At 46.4% G+C, this 24,828-nt stretch overlaps 1 protein-coding gene across 1 annotated transcript in view; it reads left to right on the top strand.

Annotated features, from left to right (window-relative positions):
* The window catches only part of TMEM104 (transmembrane protein 104), a 41,406-nt gene that overhangs the window by 11,701 nt on the left and 4,877 nt on the right, over positions 1-24,828 (top strand). Inside the window, exon 8 of the mRNA XM_009879602.1 lies at positions 16,156-16,249. Within this exon, the coding sequence (XP_009877904.1) occupies positions 16,156-16,249 (94 nt within the window). The remainder of the gene's footprint in view (positions 1-16,155; positions 16,250-24,828) is intronic.

Here is a 24,828-nt window from a genome sequence, read left to right as displayed (position 1 = left end):
TCTGTCTAGTTTGGGATTGTCTATTGCATCTATTACTGTGCTGTGTTTCTGCTGTGAAACCAAGGTTTTTCCCAAAGGATGATAAACACTGTTTCTCTTGAGCTTGGGGAGAGTTGAGCACTCATACCTGTAGACAGATGTCAGTAAGGCAAAGTGAGAAGAGGGAGGTATGGAGGTGCTGCATAGCATGTCTTTTGTTAAGGGTCTCCGTGAGAATTTTAAGAAAAGAGTGAAGATGGCCGTGTGTGTGCAGAGAAACCCAGGGGCAAAGGCTAGTTGAAGCAATTTTGCAGTTTAGTACACTTTGGATTTGCAGTGGATCGCATCCCTGAGTGCACTTGTTCCAGTGTTATTGCAAAAGTAAGAGCTAGGCCTCCAAAATATTAGTGAATGTCAAAGCCTACTTAATTATTTAAGAGAAATATTATTGCTTTATTAAATTGTGTCTTGGTCTGTTTCTTTAAAACTTCCAGAAGATTGAAGATTTCCTTCCTGAATTTCAATAACTCTCCCTGACCCAGCAGAAGGAGCTAGTCAGAAAAGGCAGACATGCATTAATTACTGCTGCATCTCTCGGATATTATGTCTATAATTCATGAAGATAATTGTTGTTAGGACTTGAAAAATTAAAAAATTAAGACTGTGTAAGCATTAGACTTGCTGTCTGTGTACATAACTCCCAGAGGAGCTTTTCCCTCTGCTTGTCTTCTCTTGTGGATTTGGAGAATAAATATCTGTAAAGTCTTTGGTAGTAGTTAATCCTTCCCTGCTCAGTAATTGAGATAAGGGTTTCAGTGCTTTTCTCTGCACCCTCTTGGAAGTAAGGAAGGATTGTTGGTGAGAGAATGTACCAGTCTATGGTGGGTTACTGGAAGGTGTGTGGGGGTCCACAGTCACTGTGTTTGGGAGACTGCTGGGTGTCAGCATTACCTCTGATTTTCGGGGTTTTGTTGAGGTTTCTAATACTTCTTCCTGGATGAGTATGGGAGTAAACTGGGACTTGTTCTACTTCCAGCTCTGCTGGTCCCACTCTCTGCTTGACTTGAGTGGTTTTATTCTCCAGAAAACAAAAATAATGATGACTTCCCCAGAGAGGGGTAAGGGATGTCATGATTTATAAAACAGTCAGACCCACAGCACTGACATGGTCTTCAAGTTTGGGCTGCCTCTGAAGAGACTGTGCTGCTTAATGTTTTTCCCCTCACTGTTCTCTTTGCAACGTGGACAGCTAGTGACCTGTAGTTAAAGCTCTTACATTTTCTCAGAGAAACCTGGGGATGGGAGAGCTGGGTAGGAAGTCGCTTGACTTCAAGCAAAAAACTTAATAGCAAAACACTGTAACTATCTCTACAAATTTTGTCCAAGCTTCTTATGTGTAGAAATGGAGTCTTGAACATGCAAGAAACCTGCCTGTCTGAAGGGAAAAAGGCAACATGAAAGTGAGGAGGGGCGAGATGCATCGAGAGCATAGCTATTCTCTTGGTCTCAGGGGGTCATTACCCATAGAGAACTTGCTCTGTTTTCTTGACTTTTTTTTTGAATTCTTGCTTGCTGAAATAATTCAGGTTCCACGTTTCAGTGGACAAACAAGGTCTGTTTTTGCAGGCTAAGTTCCCCTGTGGCAAGGGGACAGATGGACACTGCGATCCCAAAAGAAAGCAGCTGAGTTTTTGGATCAGCCCTTTTGTCCTAGATGCCTGCCTCTTAGTTTTCTCACCTTATCTTAGCACTGTATTTAGCTTTAACTGACTTCTAGGAGCAAGCTGGGTGGATGTAACTGGAACCTCTTGCCTGTTCCAGTGAAGCTGGTCTCTGGATGTAGTGCTATATTTCTTACTCTGGTCGTGGCCGCACAGAAAGCCTTTTTTTGGACTACCAGGAGAAATAATCTATTTGAGGTTTTCTGGGAAAATGGTGCCAATGGGAGCTCTCTTGTGCCAGGTACCACCAGTCTGCCAAAGATCTGTGCTGCCTTCCTCCTGTCGACTTTCTCTCCCAATGCTATGTCATCTTTTCAACAAAAAGCATTTCAAACATTGGCTCTTTGAGCTGAGGGTGGAGAGGGGAATAATGACTGATGCAAAAATCCTGTTTCACGGTTTATTGTGCAAAAAGGCCCCTGGAAGCTGTCTCTGCTCTGATCACTGTGAATGGAAGCTGAAAACTATGTACATTAGAGTATTTAGACAGATTAAATCCTTCTCTTGAGACTTGCTTGTCTGTTCAGCATCTTTATTGCTACTCCAAAATTTCACACCTAAGTGTGTGACTGCAGAGTCTTCAGAGACCACTAGGCCCCTATTAACCTTTGTCTGAACAAATGGTTATTTTGCTTCTTGTTTGTAAATTGCCTTGGAAAATAAAGGCTTGCAAAACAAATAAGTGAAAGCAAGTGCAGGAAATACTGAAATGGTCTTTTGCTCCTGTCCCATCTCTTGCTGCTAATACTTGCCGCTTCTTTGGGACTGTAGGAGTCCAGGGAGGTTTGAAAGGTGAGCCTTGCCGTGCTGTTCCACGCCTGCGAGGGCAAGACCACGCAGGGCAAATCGGCTGGAAGAAAGGCATGTGTTAGATGGCCCAGCGACCTTGTTGAAGACAAACACTGATTACAGTTAAAGCAGATCGATGGCTTTCTATCTTCCCTTCAGATCTGTCACCACGCTGTCATGTCCTCGACAGCTGAAGTGACTCCCGAGTCCCTTGGCTGTCTCGATGGCAATGCTAAGGACAGGGTCGAGTTTTCTCCGCACTGAATTCACACTTCAATGCGGTCGCTCTGTAATGATTTCCGTAAGGTCAGCCGGACATCGTCTGTGTAGGCTGCGGGGAAGGGGCAGTGGATTTAAGTTTCAGATCTCTCATCATAACACTTTGTCTTTCTGTTCCAGTAATGTAGGAATGTGACATGATAGTCCTTGTTTCTAGAAAGCAGATACTGAGATAAATAAGAGATTAAATCCTGGGGATCAGCAGCCATTCAGAGTGTCTGATCCAAAATGCATTCATGACCTGGCAAACAGTGCTTGTCTTCTGCACCAGGGCAGCCGTTGTAGCTAAAACCTCTACTCTCTTCTCAGCCCTCCTCTTCTGGCAATTTGGGGCACGGTATCTTCCCGTGATGGGAAGGAAATGGCTTAAATTTTCAGAGGGAGCCGTACGCCTTTCAGAAGAGGCACTGGCACAGGTACTCCTGGTAGCCTGGCTCGGTAGCGCGTCAAAGCTACCAGGTGCATCTGTTCTGTCTGAGTCTCTGTTGGTTTTTTAGCTGATTGGGAAAGGGACGCGGCATCCGCTTTTGCCGGTTCACAGATGCTGCAGTATCGCAGGCAGCCCAGCGGGTGCGGGCCGAGCGAAGATGGGAGCGCAGATGGTTTAATGGAGATTATCCCAGTTGGAAACGTGCTTGTGCAGTGAATAAAATGAGCGGGCTTGCAGGCGCTTACCGTCCCTCTTCAGGAGGGGACAATGTCACCCCAGCCTGACGCTCTGATCAGAATACCCAGCGACCAGAGTGGGGGCCGGGCTGCAGCCACGGGAGGCTGTGCAGGGGGGTGAGGAGGTAGTCTGAGGACATGTACAATTGCTCAGTGCCAGCAGAACTTAATCGGCAAATGCGAAGGCTGAACTGATAAGTGTTGATGAAGACCCCGTCTGCCTCGGCACGGTGCTGCCTTCCCGGCCCTCTTCGGCTGTAGGCTGGAGCGCCGTGCTTTGTGCCGCTAGCGTACGTGCTCTGCTTGCCTCCTCAGCGTTTCTCCTTCCTGACTGTGCCGCATGTGTGTGCACACCCTCTGCTTTCGGTAAAGGTATCTGTGATTTTCACTGTCAAGGCGGATCTTCCCAGATACATTTGCCTGCACTAGGGCAGTTTTATTGGCTCATTCAGTGCGTGAGACTCTTGTGGCTTCTCTGTTCATGGTTACCTTCTGGCCTCTGTGGGCTTTTTTTGTGGGGTTTTTGTTTTATTTTTTTCAACTCCCAGCAGTGATAAGAGGGGAGCCCTTGTGGCAGTACTTGAACATCCATGCTTGATCTAAGCTGCCTCTTGCCAACCGGAAGCTGGAAAAACAGAGCTGAAAGCGGAGTGCTTCTTCCAAGGACACCTGGGTTTGCTCCGTTTGTTCCCTTTTGCAGCAAGTGCTCTTGCTCTGCCCTGCCTTCCTCCGCTGTGCCCTGCAGCAGCATCCGGTAATAAATGGGTCACAGCTGCTGTCTCCTGGATATTTATTCTTACAGGTCTCAGTGTCTAGAGACCTTGAGAACCAGCGGTGGGGAAGGTAGCTGCTTCAGTGGGAGGTGTCTGGATCAGGGAGGGCTGATTTTGCAGCATATCAGTCAAAGTTTTGGGATGCTTGCCCTGGGTTCCCGGGGTGAGCTGGGGGTAAGGAAGAAAAGCTATTGGAAGCTTACCCTGCTGGTGTGAAGCCACCGTCTTGTTTAAATAAAAAACTGTAGCATTGTTATGTTCCAGGTTACCCCAGCTTACAGTAAGGATGCAGCAGGAGTGGGGTTCTATTAGCATGTCACTATGCGTATCCTATAAGTTTTTATTCATGGTAAGACCTTCTTGCCAAAGGTGTTGCATTATATGACATATCACAAGTGCTCTGATGTGTTTTATTATAATACTGATGTAGAAATAGAAACAAATGTACAAAAAAGGCAGCTGCTGCTTCTGTGCGTAGATGCAGTTCTGAAAGCCTTCAAAATAGGTAAAAGCCTCTCAAGGGTCCAGAATATTATGCCACTTCTGTACGTACAGGCACCTGAGTTTTGAGCCATTGCTGTGGCAGGAGAGGAATTAGTACTGCATTAAGCATAAATATCAATAGCCCTGTTTGTTACAGGTGCCTCTGAAATACAGCGTTTCTTGGCTAAAAGCCCGGTCTCAGGGGCTGATTGGAGTCTTCTCATGCCTCATCTAGTCAGCTTCCAAAAAGTAAGGTCAGTTAAGTTGCTACTTTGCTCTGAAGTGGTTGAAGAAGGACAGGAGCCAAGTTCGTTTAAAATAAATGGTGTCTGGGTGTGGGACAGGAAGGCAATTCTTGGCTTTTTTATTGTGAAACTAATAAGGTTGAAATTGGCACGCAGCCTTGTTAATATGGCATAAATCCTGCCTCCTTCATCCTGGTCCATTCCTCTTCTGCAGGCTTGTCAATAAATTCTTTCAATTGCTCACTCGTCATATGCCTATGACAGATAAACTAGCTCTTTCGGAGTTTCCCACACCCCTCGTGTTTCCTAACGTAAGGGGAACTTCAGATAATAACTGGCCCTGTGAATAAGAGGTTTTTCTGACCTGGCAGGAGGAGAGACAGGAGTGCAGTGTTGTGAAAGTAGAATATAAACTTGTTGTACTGGTGACCTAAGAGCTGGAGTTCAGCTTCTGGTGTGTGAATTTTTTTTTTCTTGTTTTCCTTGTAACTCATTGTATTTTGAGCAAAAGAAACATCAGCCAAAATGCAAGCCTCCCTGCTGCTAGGGCTGGGTAGCAGAGTCAGCCTTTTGTACAACAGTAAAACAACTACAGGACCACGGATTGAAGCAGCTAAGTTTTAAAGGATTAGTTTGTCTCTTTTCACAGGAAAATCAATAGTGCAGGGGACTGGAATATGTTTTCTGCACAGAGCTGTCCGTTCACTTCGCAATGAGAAGTGTTTTTTGGTTTAAGTGTAGCTTGGGTTGCACCGTCACTTGGACACTGAGCTTTTTCAAAGGGCAAATCCTACCCCCTGCCACCTCCAGCTGGCTGGCAGGGGCTGTGTGGAAGGGAAGGGTGCTGTGCTGCTGTTTGGATGCCTGGCCAGATGTGCTGCAGGTGCTACCAGCCCTTAAGAGAAGTAAGGTGGGTGGTGTGACGGGTAGAGGCTACTGGTGCGCTCAGATGCACTTGGCTTCCCCATAGAAGAGTGTCTTGCAGACTGTAATGCTTGGTTTGTTTTATGTGATGATGGATGGTGGGCGTGAACCTTGGGAGCAAGCCATCTAAACAAATTGGGCAAAGAAGTGGCTCTAGATATAGCTCTGCTTCTGTGTGCTTCCTGCAGTTATGCACTCACCAACACTGTTTATTGGGCTCAAGCTACAGCCTCTGCTGCCCAGCGGAGCTGCCCTGGCAAGGCTGAGCAGCCATGCTGCCGCTTTTCCTGAATAATAGAATGGTTTAGGTTGGAAGGGACCTTGAAGATGATCCAGTTCCAACCCCGCTGCCCTGGGCAGTGACACCTCACACTGGACCAGGTTGCTCAAAGCCCCATCCAGCCTGGCCTTGAACACCTCCAGGGATGGAGCTCCCATAACTTCTCTGGGCAACCTGTTCCAGTGCCTTACCACCCTCAAAGTGAAAAATTTCTTCCTAATATCTAATTTAAATCTACCTTCTTCTACTTTGAAGCCATTCCCCCTCATCTGATTGCTACGTTCTAATTTAAATCTACCTTCTCCAGCTCTCCCGTAGCCCCTTTAGGGACTGGAAGGCCGCAATAAGGTCTCCCTGGAGCCTTCTCTTCTCCAGGCTGAACAACCCCAACTCTCTCAGCCTGTCCTCACAGCAGAGGTGCTCCAGCCCTCTGATCATCTTTGTGGCCCTCCTCTGGACCCACTCCAACAGGTTCATGTCTTTCCTATGTTGGGGGCTCCAGAGCTGGACACGGTACTCCAGGTGGGATCTCACTAGAGTAGAGGGGAAGAATCTGGGAATCTTTTTCTGGGAAGAAAATAAAGCTGTCCTTTGGAGTAAGCTCACTTAGGCAGCAAGGCACCCAAGCTGGCACTGTTCTCTCTCAATGTTGAAGACCAACAGGGCAGATGTCAGAACCGATACTGGTTTGTGATCACCCATGGACTATACTAGTTGTAAAGTGTTAAAAAGGGCCATTTGAAATTCCTTTCTTGGACTAGGCTGTTCCAGCAGACTCGCAGATCTTTCATTTTTGGAACACTTTTGGAGAAAATAAGTAATAAATGCATTTCCCCTGTGCAGTGTTATTTTGTGCAGTGGTAGTGACAGCACCCTAGAAACCAGAATTTGAGAAGACCTGTTAAGTCAGCTAAGCACTCCCCTGGGAAGCGCAATACAGGCTTTCTTCCCAACAGCATGTTTTCCAGTGTTTTGTTCAGTGCTTTAATACCAGTTTTGGTTTTTAAACAGAGGTCTAACCTTGCTGCCTGTCGGATTCGCATCAGCTTTTTCATCAGGTTAGACAGCAGTCTTGATCTGGAAATTATCTTTAGTTCCTTAATATACAGGTAGAAAGCACCAGGGCTGGAGAACTGTGCAGTTATGCCACTCTGAACACTACCAGAGGCTGTGGAGGAAATAGCTCTGAACAGACTGGTATCTCTTTATGTTCCTAAATAAGTCTGCAACTTCTTAACATCCTCCTAAATTGCACTTTATGTCTGGGTGAAATCACTGACGCTTTTGTCCAAAAATGTGGATTTTTTTGGACTACATCAGCAAATCCCACACGTGGCTCATGCTTCTGTAAGCAGGACTATAAATACAAATAACGCAGCTGGGATTTATCTTGTAAGTTGAATCGGTATAATGCTCTCAGGCAGAGCTGATCTCTGAAGCCTGTTGCACCAGTTTGGTGTGCACTGTACAGGGAAGGCAAAGGAAGAGGTTGGGAGCAAGCAGACTCCCCGCTAGCCCCAGGCAACAGGGCTTTATCTTGTGCTTTTGTGCTGCTGCAAAGTAGTTACAAAGTGTGGGACATCTCCTTTTCCTTCAGGCAACTCCAGCCTGACACAGTGAACAGGATAATGCTGTCCCTGAAACTGCATCCTCCAGGCAGCTGAAAAGTAGTGTGAAACTCCGCTGAGAAGTTTATAGGGGAAAAAAGAGGAAAAGATAATGGCTTAATGGTGGAGGCACTGTGTGTGTTGTTGCAGACAAGGGGTTAGTGGCCTTCAGGAACAGTCATCCTTGCTGAACCCAAGTACCTCCTAACCCTGGCAGTTTGTAGTTTGATATGTTTGCAGGGCCCTCTCTGCATCCATGTCACGCTGGTCCATCTCTCCCTCGCTTTATGCTGTCTGACCCAGGGGCTTTTGTAGTCAATGTAAATATTGTTGTAGTTGCCAATACCCTGCCAGGAGAGGCTATGAATATGCAGCAATTTGGGGCAGTGTCTGTGTATAATGTTTATGCCTTCACACTTTGTTGGAGGGAACTCATTAATCTCTCGTACCATGCTAATAAGTAGGGGCGGCAGGGGATGACTCCTCAAGGTTACCCAGTGTCAGGCAGGAGGAAGGCTCCTGTTTCGTAGCCCGTGGGAGGTCAAAGCAAGCTGGTGGTGGGGGCTACATCCAGACCTGGCTCTGCAACTCCTCCGCTGTCCTTCCAAGTATCACAAACCAACCATTCAGCTCTCCTGCATCTATCCAGTTTGCTGCTTGTTCAGATGCAATTAGGAGATGCGGAATAAGGGGGAGCCAGGGGTCAAGGAGGCGGTAAAGTGATTACAAGATGCTGCAAATGGCTGTGCCATAAATACTCCGATGATGAAAAATTAGATGCCAGTCACCTCGGGGTTATTGCTGGCCTCCATCTTTCTCTTGTGGTGAAAAATGATAATGGAAGTGTATTTACCCCGGAGAGTGCAAGCTTGCTGCTGGCTGTGATCCTGCACACCCCAGGTGTGCCAGAGACTGCAATCCTTGCACCGAATGACTTTCTGAAAACACCTTGTGTCTGGATTTCTGCACTTTAAAGAGGAGGAACAACTGGTGTTCTTTCCAAAGTGGAAAGTTCCTGGTGCTCAGAGATGGGCCAGCTCCAGAAACAGACTGCAGCCCTGAGTCAGGGTGGGGAAAGGAGAGCAGCACCCTCTGGTACTGCCTCACCATCCATGTGCTGCTTCTGCCTTGACCTCCCAGAGCTGCTCGTAGAGACTGCTCAGTTGTCAGCTGGTCCTTGGTGTGTTGGATTCCCAGCAAGATCGTAGCTTGCAAGGACATTCGCTGGGACAACTATACTTCTTTGCTGTATGGGCAGTCAAAATGGAAAGGTAGTGTTGGACTAGAGCCTTTGGAAATCTAGATTGTATTCAGATCCACTGAAGTCAGTAGTTTTGGGGATACAGGTTCTTCTTTCCATCTCTTGCAGAAGGACTTCCATTTTGGAAGAAGCACTGGGAGCGTTGTGGCACAGGAACCATCAGAGGCAGCACCCAGCTGAAAGGGTACCGCGGGTACGGCTGGGTGAAATGCCACTTGCTTTGCTGGCAAAAGCCGTCCTGGCAGCAGCTGAGGTCTTAGTTCTGGGAGGATACCTCCTCCCTGCCTTAAGGTACTGGAGAGAAAGGTGGGTGAGGGCTCCTTTGTGCCAGCAATATGCTTCATGTGAGTTATGACTATAAACCTCTGCCAGGTGTCCCGAGAGCGACGCGTTAATTACCGGAGCTGCTGTGGCAGCAGATGCCTGCTGTACTCAAAGCGTAACTGCCCTTGTTTCTTTATCTATAAATATTCCTTGTGGGATGTCTGGCGGTTGCATCCTCCCTCCGTTGTGACTTCCTGACTCTACAGGGGATCTGGAGGTTAAAATCCCTCTTGTCTCTCAACTTCTTGAACACTCCTTGTTCTGTGGCTGGTTTCTCTCTTTTCAACCAACTTTAAGAGCTTCATAATCACTTGTCTGCTCATAACTTGCTGCCTATTAGCACAGCCCCTGCTGCAGCTCTGCCTCCAGCCTTGAGAGGCTGTGGATCTTCAGCTTTGTGTTGTGAGTTTTTTGGTGTTTTTTTTTTTTCTCAGCTCTCTAAAAAGCTCCTTCCTGAACAATCAGACTTCTTTCATGTATTTATATTTGTACTGTCCACTGCAAGGGGTAAAGCTTTACCAACGAAAGCTTGGATCGCCGCCCTCACTGATGTGCCATCTGGCTCTCTAGCTTGAGATATGAGCTCATGCAGGAGAGAAATGTGGCCTTGTCACCCTAGTGAAGGGGAGGAGAGATGGCAGAGGGGGCACCGTGTTGCACAAGACCCTTTTTCCCTTGACCTAGCTGAAAAGCACTGAAGCCCTGGCGTAAGCAAGTGGAGCTCGCTGCTGGGTAGCATAGCAGTTGCCACAACTTGAAGTGGGTGCAGGGGGGCTACCAGAGGCTGCAGGTAGGTGTCGATGTAGCTGCGAGTAGCTCTGAAATGTTACAAAGCTCTGCTTTCTTTGTCTAGGAGTCCCAAACGGGAGTGGGGAAAGCACCTTGCATTTAATATTTCTCTCCAAAGTCAGCGCTAAAAATTCCCTGAGGATGTGAATAGGAACACCAATTCATAAGAAACTACTCTACTGAAGACGATAGGTCTGGTTCAAGCTTCCAACCCAGGATAAAACCTCTGACCTGTGTCAATACTGGTAAATCAAGTTTTGCTTTTGGTTTGGTTTTTTTGTTGTGGGTTTTTTATTTTTTTTCTTCCCCCCCTTAGATGTCTCTTTAGACACACTCTAGAGGAGAGAACCTGAGGTGGGAACAGAGGAGCCAGTCCCTGGATCTCCTAACATCTTGTTTCATCTCTGTACTTGTGCAGTCTGGTTTTGGTGTACTGTTTTGTCTGTCCCTTCTAGCACTTATCTGGGTTCTGAAATAGCTCTGAGCTTAGGGACATCTTGCAGAAACAGAACGGGTGTCAGAATTGCCACTCCTGACAGAGCGTATGAAATGTCTGCTTTTTCCTACCGTGCTCAAGGAGACATTCCCTGTGTCTGAGCACTGAATCAAACAAAGCTTCCTCTGGGAGGTGCTCGTTCAGTAGAGCTTGCGTCTTCCTGTCGGTATCTTGCTTTGCTGTGGGAATGCTGCATACCCATCGTCCTGTATAAAGCACTCGACTCTCAGCTTTCCAGCCAAAGTGTCAAAGTCTACCAAGGACAGGGAGTCATTTTGTTAAACCAGTACCTTCTCTTTAAATGTGAGCTTGGTCCCCATTAGAGTAGGGTTATTTGCTGTAGTGTCTCTTGGGGAAAAGGTGTACTATTGCTCAACAGTTGGGAAATCTAAACATCAGAGGTGGAGTTGATGCTATCCTGAAATGAAGTTTGTATGAGATGTTGGCACTTCTGTCAAGGGGAAGCAAGAGCCTCCAAGGAAGGATTTGGTTTTGGGCGAGTTCTGCTTTGAGTGAGGGTGAGGAAGGCTGGGAGGAGGAGGAAAAGGAAAGGAAAGGGTGGCTGGGCCCTCAATCCAAAGGGAAGTATTTAAGGGGAGAGCACTGCAACATCTATTTAGCATCTTAAAACTGAGGTATCCTTGCCTTGATATCTGAGACTTACTAACTTTGCATTGGTATGAAAGCCCTGTGCCACACAAATGCATCTATTCAAAAACTCTTAAACTCTTTTTGCTCTGCTCCTGGAGTAGTTGTTGCGTTTAACAAGGCTAATCTTCATGGTCTTACTTGGCTCCAGTAAGTATCCTGCTTCTACTCAACTATCTGAAAGTTTCCAGGCTCTGAGTCAACAAGAAACAGTAGCTGTGGTTTTAATTCGCTACTCAGCAAGCACCAAAGACAGATGCAATTCTTACAGATGAGTTTGTGGAGCATGAAAACAAGCAAGTTCTGATGACAGTTATGAATGAAGCTGACTTTCAGATGGTCCTCTTGCAAATGTATGCAGGCACTAGCCATAATGCTGTAACTACTGCATCTAATACATGTGTCAGCTACGTTTGGGATGCTAATTGTGCTTCCTGAGCCGTGTTGGCTTCTTCTGTAAAAGCCACATGCTGGGAAGCAGATGAAAGCTATTGAACTGTACTGGTTCAGAGTGATAGATGGACCCTTCAGGTCAATAAAGTACCCATTTAGTCAATACAGCCCTCTGACTGGCTTAAAGCATGTTTGTATGGTCTGAAAGACTCTTGGCATTAGCTGGCCATCGCTGAGTGGTTGAGAGCTCTCTTGGTGGTTCTCTTGGCTGAAACTAAGCTGATAAAACCAGCCAGATGTCCTATTAACGCTTGATCTTACTTTTGCTTTTTTAAGATAAGCCAATATACAAGGTTATGTAACCAAGTTTTAACATAAGAGCTTTAATAAAATATACTTTTGGAAATATCTAAATATATATGAAAATACATTCCAGGCAACGGTAAGCCCCAGCTCGTTTCCCCTGTGGCAAGAAGACTTGAGTTGACCAGCCTACTTTTCCCTTTGAAATACTACGAGCTGACAGGTGCAGAGACTGGGAAAGTGGTGTCAGCTGAGTTGCCGGCTCAGAGATGCTCCCAAACCTTGGTGCCTGTACTGTTGTGGCTTGGCTTGGTGGGAGGAATGGATTTGAAGACTGTCCCAGGGATTGAGCAAGCCGGTGTGCTGCTCGTGGCTCCTACTAGCCTTTAGGGCAGAGTGTAATTCAGGGTGACAAGCTGCTGTTCTTTCCTCTACACTCGCTCACTTCTAATTTTCTGACTGGAAATGTCAGTAAAAGCAAAAAAAAAAAATGCTGTTTTTTGGGGGGTCATCAATGTGATGGATCTTCATGCTATTTTTCAGTGTGAGAAAGGAAAGAAAAGTAAAGAATTTTGTCTGTAGCATTTATTTGTTGTGTGTGTTGCTCTGCAGCAAGCCTGGCCGCTTGTCTGGCCTTTCCTGTTTAATGGAGGAGCTCGGAGAGAAATTAGGGAACAATTCTTAACAGCCAGTCTGTGCAAAAACACAGAAAATGTTTCTCTCTGCCATCCTGTGAATATAAACAGCATTTGATAGATTTGGTGCTCCTTCTTAGCCAAAGGGAGGATTCCCTTACTTTGCTTAACAACAAATCAGCCGTGTACGCCTGCTTGTTTCTAATAGAAAACCACTTCACTAGTAGAAGAATCTTTAATCAAAGTAGACTATGCTCATTCTGCCTCGGATTAATTTGCTGAAGCTTAGGAAGAGAATGATAAACTCCTAGAAATCATCTCAGCTAGCTCAAGAGGTGAACCGGAAAACTTGGGAGAGCTTTTTGATGTGCTGGAGCTCTGCATATTTGATATCCGGCGGAGCTGACTGGTGCAGTTTTCCATGTAGGTTTTGGATTGTTTGAATAGTGTGTGTAATGAAGCACTTTGTAAACTATATTCCTCTAGGGGAGACTTGAGCTTGGAGAACATCAGGTGGAAATTTTGGGTATATGTCTGAGGTGCTTATTTGGGCTTACTTTTTTCCTTAGGGAGAAGTTATGAAACTAATTAACTTAATGGGTAGGAAGAGCATTTAGGTGTCTGGCACAGTGAGGCAGAGAAAGTAGACATCCTCCTTCTAAGCATCATGGTCTCTTCTCATCCTTTTGGGGAAATGTTTTTAAATAGGCCTCCTGGCCCTAGGGCTGTTCCGAGGGTTGATGATGAGATTATTTCTAATCCAGGGACTGAATCCTTGCCCGTTGTGTCCTGGTTATTGGTGAGGAATGGGCCCCTCTTTCCTGACCTGTGCTGAATCTTGTGGAGCTGTACACAATTTCACTGTGAAGTGGTGTTAATCTGGCTGTTTGTTGTCCTCTTCTGCCCTGCTTTCCTCCTCCCAAGCAGTCCAGTGTGTGCTGTGGCTTCCCTTCCTAAAAGTGATTGGCACAAGTCCCTGCAAAGCAGGGCAATCTCATCTCATTCCAGGCTTTAGCATCGTTTGTATTGATCTGTGGATATCAATCTTGGTTCGCTAATGGGCGTCAAGTGGAAAAGGTAATACATTTCTATTGCACTTGAATTCATCTCTCGCTTGGTTCCTTTGGACCAGCTCCAGGGTCTTGTTAACAGAAGAAACTGATCATCTTAAAGGATGGGAGAGGGTTCTCACCATTCAGGCACAATGACTTGTATCTCTTCCCTGTGAGTTGAGAGGTAAAGCCCACAGAGGAGGGGAAGGGTGGAAAGAGTTGCTCAACGGATTTAGTTGTTTAAGATGCCTTGAGCACTGGAGAACAACTGGAGAAAGTGGAGTGTAATATCCAGAAGAATTCCTTCTGCTTCATTAGCAGTTGTTGGGGAGCACATAGGAGACCCAAGTGCTTCTAGCACCTAATGATGCTTTTAGTGCTTTTCAGCAACTGAGCCTCAAATCCACTTTAACGCAGCTCTTTCCTCAGTGCTTAAGACAAATCCAGGTTTCAGACTCAGCTGCTTCGATGCTCAGAAATCTTGTGTCAATCCTTGCCATGGTTTGAGGTGCTGTTTTGCCAATTGGTTCTGGTGTGTTCTAATTTGCAGAAGACACCTGTTCCTTAATTATCACCGTGCTTCGCCCGTCTCTTTTTGTTTCAGCTCTTTCTGACGCATAAGCTATTAACATGATGTGAAGGAAGGCTGTGTTGAGCGGCGTGTGTGTTGGGAGGGGAGGTTGAAAGAGATTAGTCACAAACTTGAGAATAATTTCCAGCGAGAGAGTTGGTGTCTACTTGGTTTGCTCTGGGTCCTTGACCTACATATCTTTTTAGGCTAAAGTTTTTGGTCCTTTGGGGTTTGTGCACTATCCTTGGATGGAGTGGTGGTCTGTAGAGGGCAGGAGAGGGTGGCAGGAGAATGGAGTTAAGCTCCTGATTAGAAGAAAGCAGTAAGAGGGAGAAGAGTAAAAAAAAGACTTATAACCTGCTGGTTTGTGTCTGTGTTAAAACTGAAAGTGTCTTAACTGTTAAGGCTGTTTTAGCTCTTAGTCTTGCCAGTTATGCCTGTGTTGTTGTATTCTGTGTGATTTCAGTGTTTCCTCCAAGGATCCTTCAATTGCTTCACAAATCTGAATTCTGTGCATGCTTTCTGTCTTGTTTTTTCTGCTTGCCAAAAAAAAAAAAAAAAAGACTTGGTGTAAATGATGGCCTCAGGTCAGAATACGTCTTGACGGAGCGACGTGTGAAATCAAGGGTTCTCTCCTCTGGTCCCCTTCTGGGTTTACTTTAGTCGTCTGAGAATACTTGTGATGCGAGGCGTTTCCAATTTGCCTTGCAGATATTCTGAAACTGTCTCAAAAAAGGTTTCTTGGGGTTGTACTGGTCTTAAAATAGCTTGGATTCTGTTCTGCCACTGACTCTGTTGGGGTCGACAGAGACCTTGAGGCTCTGCAGTCTGCCCTTTCGAGTCCCAGTTCTTCCCTTCTGGTGACACCTTTTTTCAGAACTGCTTTAAGAAGTCATGGAAAAGAGCAATGTGTAAATATTAATGTTGAGTATTTGTCTTTAAAAATCCCTTTGGGATGCTCAGCAAATCTATACTGTGTGTGCTGTGGCTTTCTAGATACTGTTTGCTTACAGCTTTTGGACCTGTTAGTATATTGCTAGCCTGTGCGATCCCATGGATCACAGGCAGGGCTCTCTTCTGTAACACCCATTTTGTCTCCCTGTGACAAGTAGCTTCTCTCAGTTCACATTCAGACCTCAGTCAAGGTCTGTTGTCTTCCTGCAGTAAAGCCTTTCCTTTTTTCTGTCTGGTCTATGTAGGGCTTTGAGTGCCACGCTGTGTCTCTCAATGTACAACTAAGAGGGCAGTGAAGACAGATCTCTCCCCATTGACACTGTCTTTAATTTACACACTGAGTGAAGTTCTGCCATACGAGTATCTGTTTGGGGTTTGTTTTTGGTTTTTTTTTTTTTCCCCCCCCTCCACCACGTACAGGTTTTCAGCTTCTAAGTCAACAGCTTAACTGTTAGGCTATAAGCTTCCTGCTGTAAAACAAGCAACTTAAAGCGTGGGGGGGAAAAAAATGTTCCAGGTAGAGCCGGCTCCATTGCTGTTCAGCTTGGGACACCCTGAAGCTACTCCATCAATGTTAATGTGAGCAGACTGGTCACAGCTATTGCTATCCAAACCTAAACTGAGCATGTACCCGGACAAAGAGGCCACAGTTTAATATTTAATGTTCCATAAGGCTGCACTGAGAGCTTTTACTGAAATGTGTCAGTAAAGGCATGCTGTAGCAGTGATAGCAAGCGTCTGAGAGCCAAGAGGATCCTGTGCTGTACTGCTGCCCGAGGCATGTTCTCTGATACCAGGCAGCTTGCTTGACCCCCTGTGTCTCAGCCAACTTAGCTGTAAAATTAAGCAACAAAGAAAGCTCCGTGACAGGCAGTCGTATCTGGAGGTGAACTTTCAAGGCGAGCTTTGCTTTGCTGATAAATTTGTCTTCCTAGCAGAATTTCTGGGTTTTAACCTAATGTGTGTTTTTATTGTCCTTCCAGGCAGCATTCACTCTCCTCTTGGGTCCTTTCACCTTCTTCAACGTGCAGAAGACCAAGTATCTTCAAATCATGACGTCCCTCATGAGATGGATAGGTGAGTCTTGTCAGAGTCTCAGCCACCTCTTTACCCTAGATGGAATCCGAGTCACGCTACCGATGGTTTTTTGTTTTGTTTTTTTTTTCCCCCAATATATTCATGTTTGGAAGCAAGTGCTTGTCAAAGCAACCTCTTTGAAGTGTATTGTCCAGGCCTGATAAATCTTTGAGGTAAAGGATTTTTGTTCTAGGATGAAATTTCTGATTAAAACAAAACAAATTGTTTTCAATCAGACATGAGCTGGTAGATGAAGTTTTAATCTGGTTTGCGTGAGAGGCAGAAGAGATTTGGAAGAGTCTCTTGTGTGGGGGCTAACCATGATATCCACCAGTTGGCGTTCAGCAGTAAGTTTCTCATTCTCTCAGCATGTGTACAACAGATTTTGAACAATCTTTGTTTTGATTTGAGAACAAAAGGCACTTCTGTCAGACTTTCCATCCTTAGTTTTATCATCTTTTTGCCTTTTTTTTTTTTTTTTTCCTGGGCATAGCTGTAGCGTAGGATGTGCTGCATTGGAAACCCCTAAACTAACGTGTGTTGTCTCTGCTCTCGTGAGTTCTCTCCAAAATCTTACTGCCAAGAACTTCTGGAAAGACAGATAATTCCTTTAAGGGAAATAAAACATTGCTACGTTTTTGTTTTTTTGTTTTTTGGTTTTTTTTTTTTGCAATGCCTTTGTCATCCAAAGATGCAGCTGGCTTGCTTCTGGCTTGTATGTGTACATGCCCTTAAAGGCTGAGAGAGGGGTGTGTGTTATGGAGGCTTATATTGAGGTTTGTCTTGTTTTCTGTAACCTGGACGGAGTAACTGACATTCAGGGTTAACAGAGAGGGTGTTAGAGTGCCAGCAGCATTTCTGCAGGCCAACAGTCTCCTGGTTCATGGGTCCAGACCATTCAAGCACAGAATTAGCTCTGTTTATACCCATCACTGACCTAGAGTAGGAAGAAAAGCTTATTTGGAAGTGGCTGGCAGGCACTGCAGAGGAATAGAGATCCTCTGTTCTAGAGTACATCTGAGATGGGGTTAAGCAGTCGTCACCCAGGAAAATGAGGTTGGATTTTAAGCCCTCAAGTCTTAGATGCTGAACAGCTTGAGTTAACAAATCCGAACCTCAGATGGTGTGGAAATCCTGAATGTCTGTTTTTCCCTTTTGTTGTCTGAGCACATTAAAGGTTTGAAAGCACCCATGTTCTTCAGAGAAAGAGGTTATCTCATTAAGGGGTATTAAAGGAAGTTGTTTTGGGGTGGTTTTGGTTTTTATTGTGTGTTTTTGTTTGTGTGTTTTTGGTTTGTTGTTTTTTTTTTAAAGTAATCCTTGCTCAGCCCACTGGCCTGTTTCCAATCACCCTGCCTCCTCTTTTCTGGTAAAGACATCAGTCAAACCTCATCCTGTCTCTGTGACAACCTGACACCTGCCTGATCTGCCACTGGTTTCCTTTTAGCCGGCTCTTTCCAGTATGAGGATTGCTAAACCTTGGCGTAAAAGGCAGAACTGCTTCACTTTTTCATCGCTTGATGGAGAGGGACAAAGGCAGTGTTTGGAGAAGTGTAGGGGAATTTCATGCTTTAGCCTGATTGATTCCTGCGTCAGCACGCTGGGGAACAGCTGCCCCAGATAATGATATTTAATGACCCTGACAGCACCTCAGTGGCTACTTAGAGCAACATATTCCGTATGTGTACAATGAGGGATAGATTTATTAGGAAACATGATTTATCAAACAGCCATGTGATTCAGGGGAACAGAGAAAAGCTCTTGCTGCAGATTCCAGGATAAGGATGGATCCTGTACTGCTGAGATTTATCAAGCTGGCTTCTTCCATGTCCTCACATCACTGCTGTCCCCTCTTCCAAAAGCAAGGCTGACTTAAGCGTGGTTTGGTCTTTTGTTGGTTCTTAGAGATCCTAAAGAATGGTCTTGGCTGGTGTTTTGTGGTCTCCTAAACTTCTCTTGCCTGAATGCCAGTGGCCAGATGTGGACTCTGTCCTGCTATAACCTGTGCCTTTTCTTCATCTTCCTTTAGTTGGTTTTAGCTACGTGGTGGTGAAGGTTGTTCCCCTTCTGCAAAGCACTCTGAGTGGCAGAGCTGAATGCTGGAGCAACCAGCCTACTGTTTGTTGTGCTGGGTAAAAAATTCCCACGTGGACAGTGGCTTATTCTGCTTACCTGCGTCTGCTGGCCCGGTGTGGATGGGAAGCTGATCTATGCTTTGCATCATGATTTGAAAGAATCGGTCCTGTTTTAGCTGGGAGGCCAGTACAGGCTTTGCAGCCTTGCCTACTGCAGGACCCACCATACGCCCTTTTCCCCAGCTCGATGAAAAGTCCCTGGATGTCGGAGCAGCAGTGGCTGATGTAAAGCTGTGCTGCCCCAGGTGTACTGGCGATTCAGATGACAGTGGCTGAGAGGATGGTTCTTGGCAGCAGGGAGAGCTAGCTGTGTGTGAAGGTCATTTCTGCTGGTGTTTGGAGCAGTGTCAGCCTTGCCTTTGAAAGTTGCTTTCCCTCTTTCTTCTGATCTAAGTGATAATCAAATGTCACTAGCCTCTTTCCAGAGCCTGGTGCTCATCGCAAGCAGCACATCAGCTAACAAAGCCTACAGCAATCTCTTTCCACACCTCACGGACAAGAAAAATTTCAATCTGTCACTCCGAAATACAGTCTTAAACACTGGGATCCAAACTGGAAATTAAAAATGGGATAGGTAAAGAAACGTGGAGGTGCAGCAGGGATTGCCCTTCATCTGGCTGTGGTTTTCCTCCCGGGGTAAGGGACTAGCCAGGACAGGCACCTCTGAAGTCTCTAAAAGGAGAAAGTTGAAGGAGGAGCCTGCAAGCCCGAGTACCGTACTGCTATAGAACCCAGACAGATGGGCTCTTGTTGTCTGGGCCTGGAGCTCATCTGGAAACAAGGCTGGCATGGCGAGGCGTTTCCCTGTCAGGACTGATAGGAGCACAGAGGGTGGATCTGCGTCTCCAGGTGGAGTGAGGCTGATGGCAGAGAGGGCTTCCAGAGCCATCGAGCTGTTGGCAGTCTTCTGAAGAGTAACAGCTTACATATTTGGCTGCAAAACTGATTGCCACCTTGCGTGGGTGAGTGCCAGTGGTTAAATTCAGTGCAGCAGTCTGAGCTTGAACTGCTGGCCTTATCTGTGCTTAGAGATCTCTGTTCTCTTGGAGCCATGGGTGTGTTAGCGTTTGCCTACACAAGCTCTCATCCCTTTCCCAACTGTAAGAGCTCTCACCCTCCTTTGTCAGCCCTCTCCCACACCTGCCCAAACTGCCTTGGGAGAGTGAGCACAGGCACCCTAATGGGTGCTACAGGGAGCCCATCGTCTGTATGTCCTTGGAGAAAGGGCTAGTTGGGAAAAATGGCTTCTTTTAAATCCTGGTAATGGTGCTCAAGGTGAAGGATTGATTTGAGTTAGGGCTAAAACCTTGTTGGCTCACCCAACTCTTGAGCAATGCCGCTAAGAGCAGAGGCAGGGCCCAGACCGGGTGACCAGGTAAATACATCAGCAAGGAGAATTGAGCCCTTGGGATGGGGATGGTTCCTTCCCCAAACTGTAACTCCTGCCTTCCTTTCAGCTCCCTTCCACCTCAGCCTTGGAAGTGTGGAGCTGTTATTGGCCCAAGTCCTGTACCAGTTTTGGAGCCTGTTTCCAGGTCTTTTGCAAGGTTCGTGGAACATTGCGTCTCCTGCAGAAGACTAAACCAACTAAGCCATCAATAAATTACAGCTGTTGGTATTTTCAATTCTGCTGTTTAGACTTCAGGCTTTTTTTTTCCTGGAGGGTTTAAATCTGTGGTGGCGATGGATTGCTCCCTAAAGAGACTTGAATATCTAGCTGGTTTTTTTTTCCCCTACTTTCTCCAATCCTGATCGAGTGGATGGTGTTAGGGGTGAGCTGCTGGAGGGCATGGCACAGCAAAAGGGACTGAGCCAGGCAAGTGTGATGCACTTCTCAAAGCAGAGGGGACACAGGTCTCTGGGGCACAGCCCTACCTCTTTATTATTGGATAATAATGGATAATAACTATCTAGCAGCGTCATGGGAAAGGATATGGATTAGGAAAGATAACAAAAGGACAGGGCTTGGTGGAGCTCAGCAGCAAACATTGGGCTATTGTGTATTAAGCAGCTAACCCGATTAATTGCAGCCTGTTACAGCCTGAGATGCCCAGCTCTATAGGTGAGGACTGCTGGCTTTAAAGATGTTGGTAGCATGATTATCGCTGCTATTATTGAATAGTCTCTGACAAATGTTCCCAGATAGTTCCCACGTGGGACGTTTGCCCTATGTGCTGCTCTTGATGCTATATTGTAGTTATTAGAAAGTATTGTATTTTAATAAAGAGACATTTTATAGAGGAATAAACTTCTGGGTTTGGTTGCTGCAGGCTCAGTTCTCTCTCCCTGTAGCACAGTCAGATCATACCACATCTATTCAAGTAACTGCAGCCCTCGAGACAGAGCATTCCCAACCCTGCCCGAGCTATGATCTCACAATTACATGTGCAATAATAAAATCTCTCCCCTAGCTCTTTCCCCTGGACGGTAAGATGGAGGGGAAAAAGGACGAGAATAGCCAGGAAGTCTGCGTTAACTTCCTATTTCTGTCCTGTCCCCTTCCAGGATACTTGGTAGAAGGCTTCCAGGGAAGAAACTAGGAAAGGGCTCTCCACAGCATGCTGGTGAGGCTGACTTTCTGTATCTACTAATTTCTCTGATAGTTCTGCTCTCTCCACTGGAATCCTGCTCTTTACTGAACTCCCCAGCCCTTTTCTGCAGAGAACTGGTCTCGGACATCTCACTTGGTGAGCAGGTTTCAGCTGCTGTAGTAACCATCACTGCAATCCTTAGCAGGCTTATCCAGCCGTGCTGGAGTTGATTCAGAGCAGAAACATGGAGCCACTCTGCTACGTTCTTTCAGCTGCAGAGACAGAGAATTATAGCAGAGGCTGATACAGGAAGGGGTGACAATTATCAGAAGTCCTGCATTTCCCGTCTCCTGCAGAGAGATTAGTCTGCCAGTGTCCACAGTCTTCAAGGTGGCCTCTTTTCTGCATCAAAAACGGAGCTTTCAGCAAACAGCTTAAGGAGGGACTGGTTTGATCTCTGTCCCTCTCCTTTTGTAAGGCTATGGGAGTGGCAAGGAAGAGGGAATTGGGCTGTAAATCAGGACACTGTTGCATGTTCATTTCGACAAGCTTCTTCAACAAAGTTACTTCATGTTCTTGCATTCCTTTTGGAGCAGAGAAAGCTGCTGCCAGAGCCCAGGGTAAATAATTCACTAAGAGAAGTGAATATATTTATGAAGAGTTAGTTAAAAGGCTGTGCTTCTGTCATACCTACTTTCAGAGTTGTCGGCTGAGGAGCTCATTTCGGTGCTGTTTGTGGGGGGCAGTGGGGTGAAGCAGTGTCAGTGTGAGTGAGAGCGCCTTGTTAGCTTCAGATGCAGATGGAGAGTGACGTGGACCACCGAGATCCTGCCTGAGGAGCTGACGTTCCTGAAAAGAGCGCTTTATCCAGGCAGCAGGAGACAAACTGATGGGTCTGAAAGCTGGAGAAAGGGAGCTGAAAATGTAAGGACACATTCAGCCCTGCAAAAGGGTCTGAATGGTGGTGCCCACAAAGGTTTTCAGAGTGGGTGCATGAAATGCAACTGCTCTCCTTTCAGAGTGTAAAAGGATGTGTTGTTTGGATACGGTGATAAAAACTTTGCTGGGTAGGGCCCAAGGCAGGATGGGGAAGGTGTGTCTAAGGCTGCAGAGCACCTGGATTTCATGGGACACAGGTGCTCTGCACTCAGTGGCTTCCAAACCATGCACAACCCTAGCACAGGCTTGTGGTGACTCCAAAGTGTGTGTTATTCCCTTCTCACAGAAGAGTAAATTCTCACATGGAGAGAGAAGCGACTGTCAAAGCTAATTGACCAAGTCAACAGCAGAGCTCAGAGCTGAGTCCCGGTTGCAGAGGCTTTATGGTGCTTCTGCCAAAGGTGACCGGAGGAGAGAGGACAATAAACTACGTGGGTAATTTTCCACCAGAAGCAAACAAGCCTCGCTGGCTGCTCTTTTTCCTTCCCATATGTTGAGATAAAACATCCATGATAAACGCCAGAGCGCAGAGCTGTTTTGCTCCCAGTGAACTGTTACTGGTGTGCAGATGTCTGTGGAGATCAGCTGATGTGGGCTGAGAAGGGGCAGCTCCTGGCAGGAGTTGTTATATGGTCGGGAGGCTACTTGTACATCTTGGTTATCGAGTAGCAAACCCTGCCCTAGATGATGAAGAAAAGCAGGGAAATTACGTCTTTACAGCAGAGAAGCCCTGCTAAACCGCTTTTGACAGCCAAAAAAAACCTGGGTGATGCCTTTAAATAAAGTTTCCCTTTGTGAACAAAATGGGTTCTGCCCTGCCCAAGACCAGGGCAGCAGTACTGTCTGAGATGGTTGCAGCAGGAGCTAGCCAAATCTGGCGGAGTGGGCGAGATGGCAGGGCGAGTGGAGGTGCCCGAGAGGCTTTTTCTTGCCTGCCTGCTAAGCTGCATCACACTTCTGTGATCTTAATGTGCCCAACATGTGGCTGTGCTTCCCCTGCTCTATGAGCAAGTCTCCTGCCGTGTAGACCCTGCCTTAGGCTTTGGGGCAGGGAGGATAACGCTGTCCCTGCAAGTCCCTGATCCCTTTTAGAGGAAGGAGCCACACTGATGTCCCACAACTCTTGCTCATACTTTTCTTCTGGGAAGTAATTTCCCTCCTCTTCTTCTGATGTCTCTCTCCAGAGAATTGCTGTCTTCTGCGAACATATCCATCTTGCTTCCCCACAGTCTCTTCAGTCATAAATCCTTCATCTTCCTAGAGATGGCGTTTTAGGCTCTGTCATTGCGAAGTCTGATCCTTAACTACTCCAGCTCCCACATCTGATGGAGCAAACCTGGTTTTCATGTTCCCTCTTTACCGACATTTCATACAGAAACCTCCTGTGAACATTGGAGGAATTTATCGGTTGCTGCTCTGGAGTTTACAGAGAGCTGGAGGTCATGAACAAGTGAGAGGATATAGCTTTTGCAGGAAAAACTGGGTGACTGAGTAATAAATTTGAGAATCAATGTCTTAATTTCAGATAGTTTGTTCTGCCAGCATGGTGAACTCCAGCCGTGCTTTAATACTTCAAATGCCACAACATCCATAATGTCTGGCAGTTCCAGAGTTGCAGTGGGCTCTTAAACTTGCCTAAAACACTGATAGAAGGCAGCTGGCTCTGAGGTGGGGGGTTTTTCTTGGGGGGGGGGGGGGGGTGTGATGCAGATGGATGGACAGACGACCAGCATCCTGCAAAGACATAGTAGTGAAGTAGACAACACAAGTGTTGGGTAGATTTGCAGAAGGTAAGACTGTCTCGACATGATGCTGTGCTGTTCAGTATGTACAGAGCAGATGCTCTTGCTTTTATGCCCTCTCTCCTGAAAGAGCTGCCTAACGCTAAACTAAATGAGATCTGTTCCTCTGTTTAGGAGGGGTCTGCTGTGTTTTGGCTTGATGGGACTACGAGGATCAAGGTTAAGGTGGAGAGAGATTTTGCTCCTTCCAAGAGAATAGGCTGAGGAAGCTCATGAAAATGTCCTCCTCTTGGAATCTATCATGCCATCTAATGTATGAAAAGGGAAGCAAGTGGCATGCGTTGTGAAAGGGTGATTCATTATCATTATTTCCTGGCATATTGATTCTCCGCTTCGACAAGAAAGCTCTGTCACACCATCAGCCGGCAGTGACGGATGGTCCTGCCGCAAACGTGTCAGCAGCGCAACGCAGCGCCCGCTTAAACAAATGGCTGTGAGTGGGGGTAGGGGAGCAGCCAGGCGTGGGCTGCTCTGCTGATAGCAGGGTGGTGTGGCTGTACAACACTGCCGCTCTGGATCCCTGGAAGGGATCCTCATGGCTTTCCTCATGGAAAGAGGAATGAGAGTAGGGACAGAGTTGGAGAAGATGTGGCTCAAGCTGTGGTGAATGGGTGTGCAAGACCCTTCTTCCTCTGTCTTTTTGACTCTTGACGTACAGGTGGTTGTCATGTAAACTGTTCTGTTTTATTTTTTCTCTCCCCAGCAACTCTTTTACTCATCCCTGGTTTGTGGCTGTCTGCCCCCATGCTTTCTAAAGCCAGTAAAACCATCCTTCTTTAAACTGGGGACCGATGCTTTGAAGGTTGAAGTTCACTGTTGAATCTGGGAGGCAACATCTGTCTTGGGCCCTCCTTCCTGGGATCACAGAGATTCAATGTCATTGTTCTGCAGAACTTCACTTCTGAGCTTGCTCACCCCTTGCCAAGGGGGAACTCTTTCTGAAGTACATGACAGCACATCTCTCTCCTCCCTGTTTGCCAGTGTGGCTCAATTCAGGGTCTTCTCCATTATTTTCTACATGCCAAGAGAGACACATGTGGGGCACCAGGTGAAACATCTCAAAAGCATAGTGTCTTGCCAGGGATGCAAGGGAGAGTTAAGCCAGAAACTCACTCTGTATGAGTTTTTCTTCCAGGAACCTGGCGGGGAGGGGGGGGGGGGGGGTTTTTGGC

The sequence above is a fragment of the Charadrius vociferus genome, unplaced genomic scaffold (genome assembly GCF_000708025.1).
Source record: "Charadrius vociferus isolate BGI_N301 unplaced genomic scaffold, ASM70802v2 scaffold260, whole genome shotgun sequence".
Lineage (NCBI taxonomy): Eukaryota > Metazoa > Chordata > Aves > Charadriiformes > Charadriidae > Charadrius > Charadrius vociferus.
The sequence above is the reverse complement of the archived record's forward strand: the minus strand, read 5'-3'. Positions and strand labels throughout refer to the sequence as shown.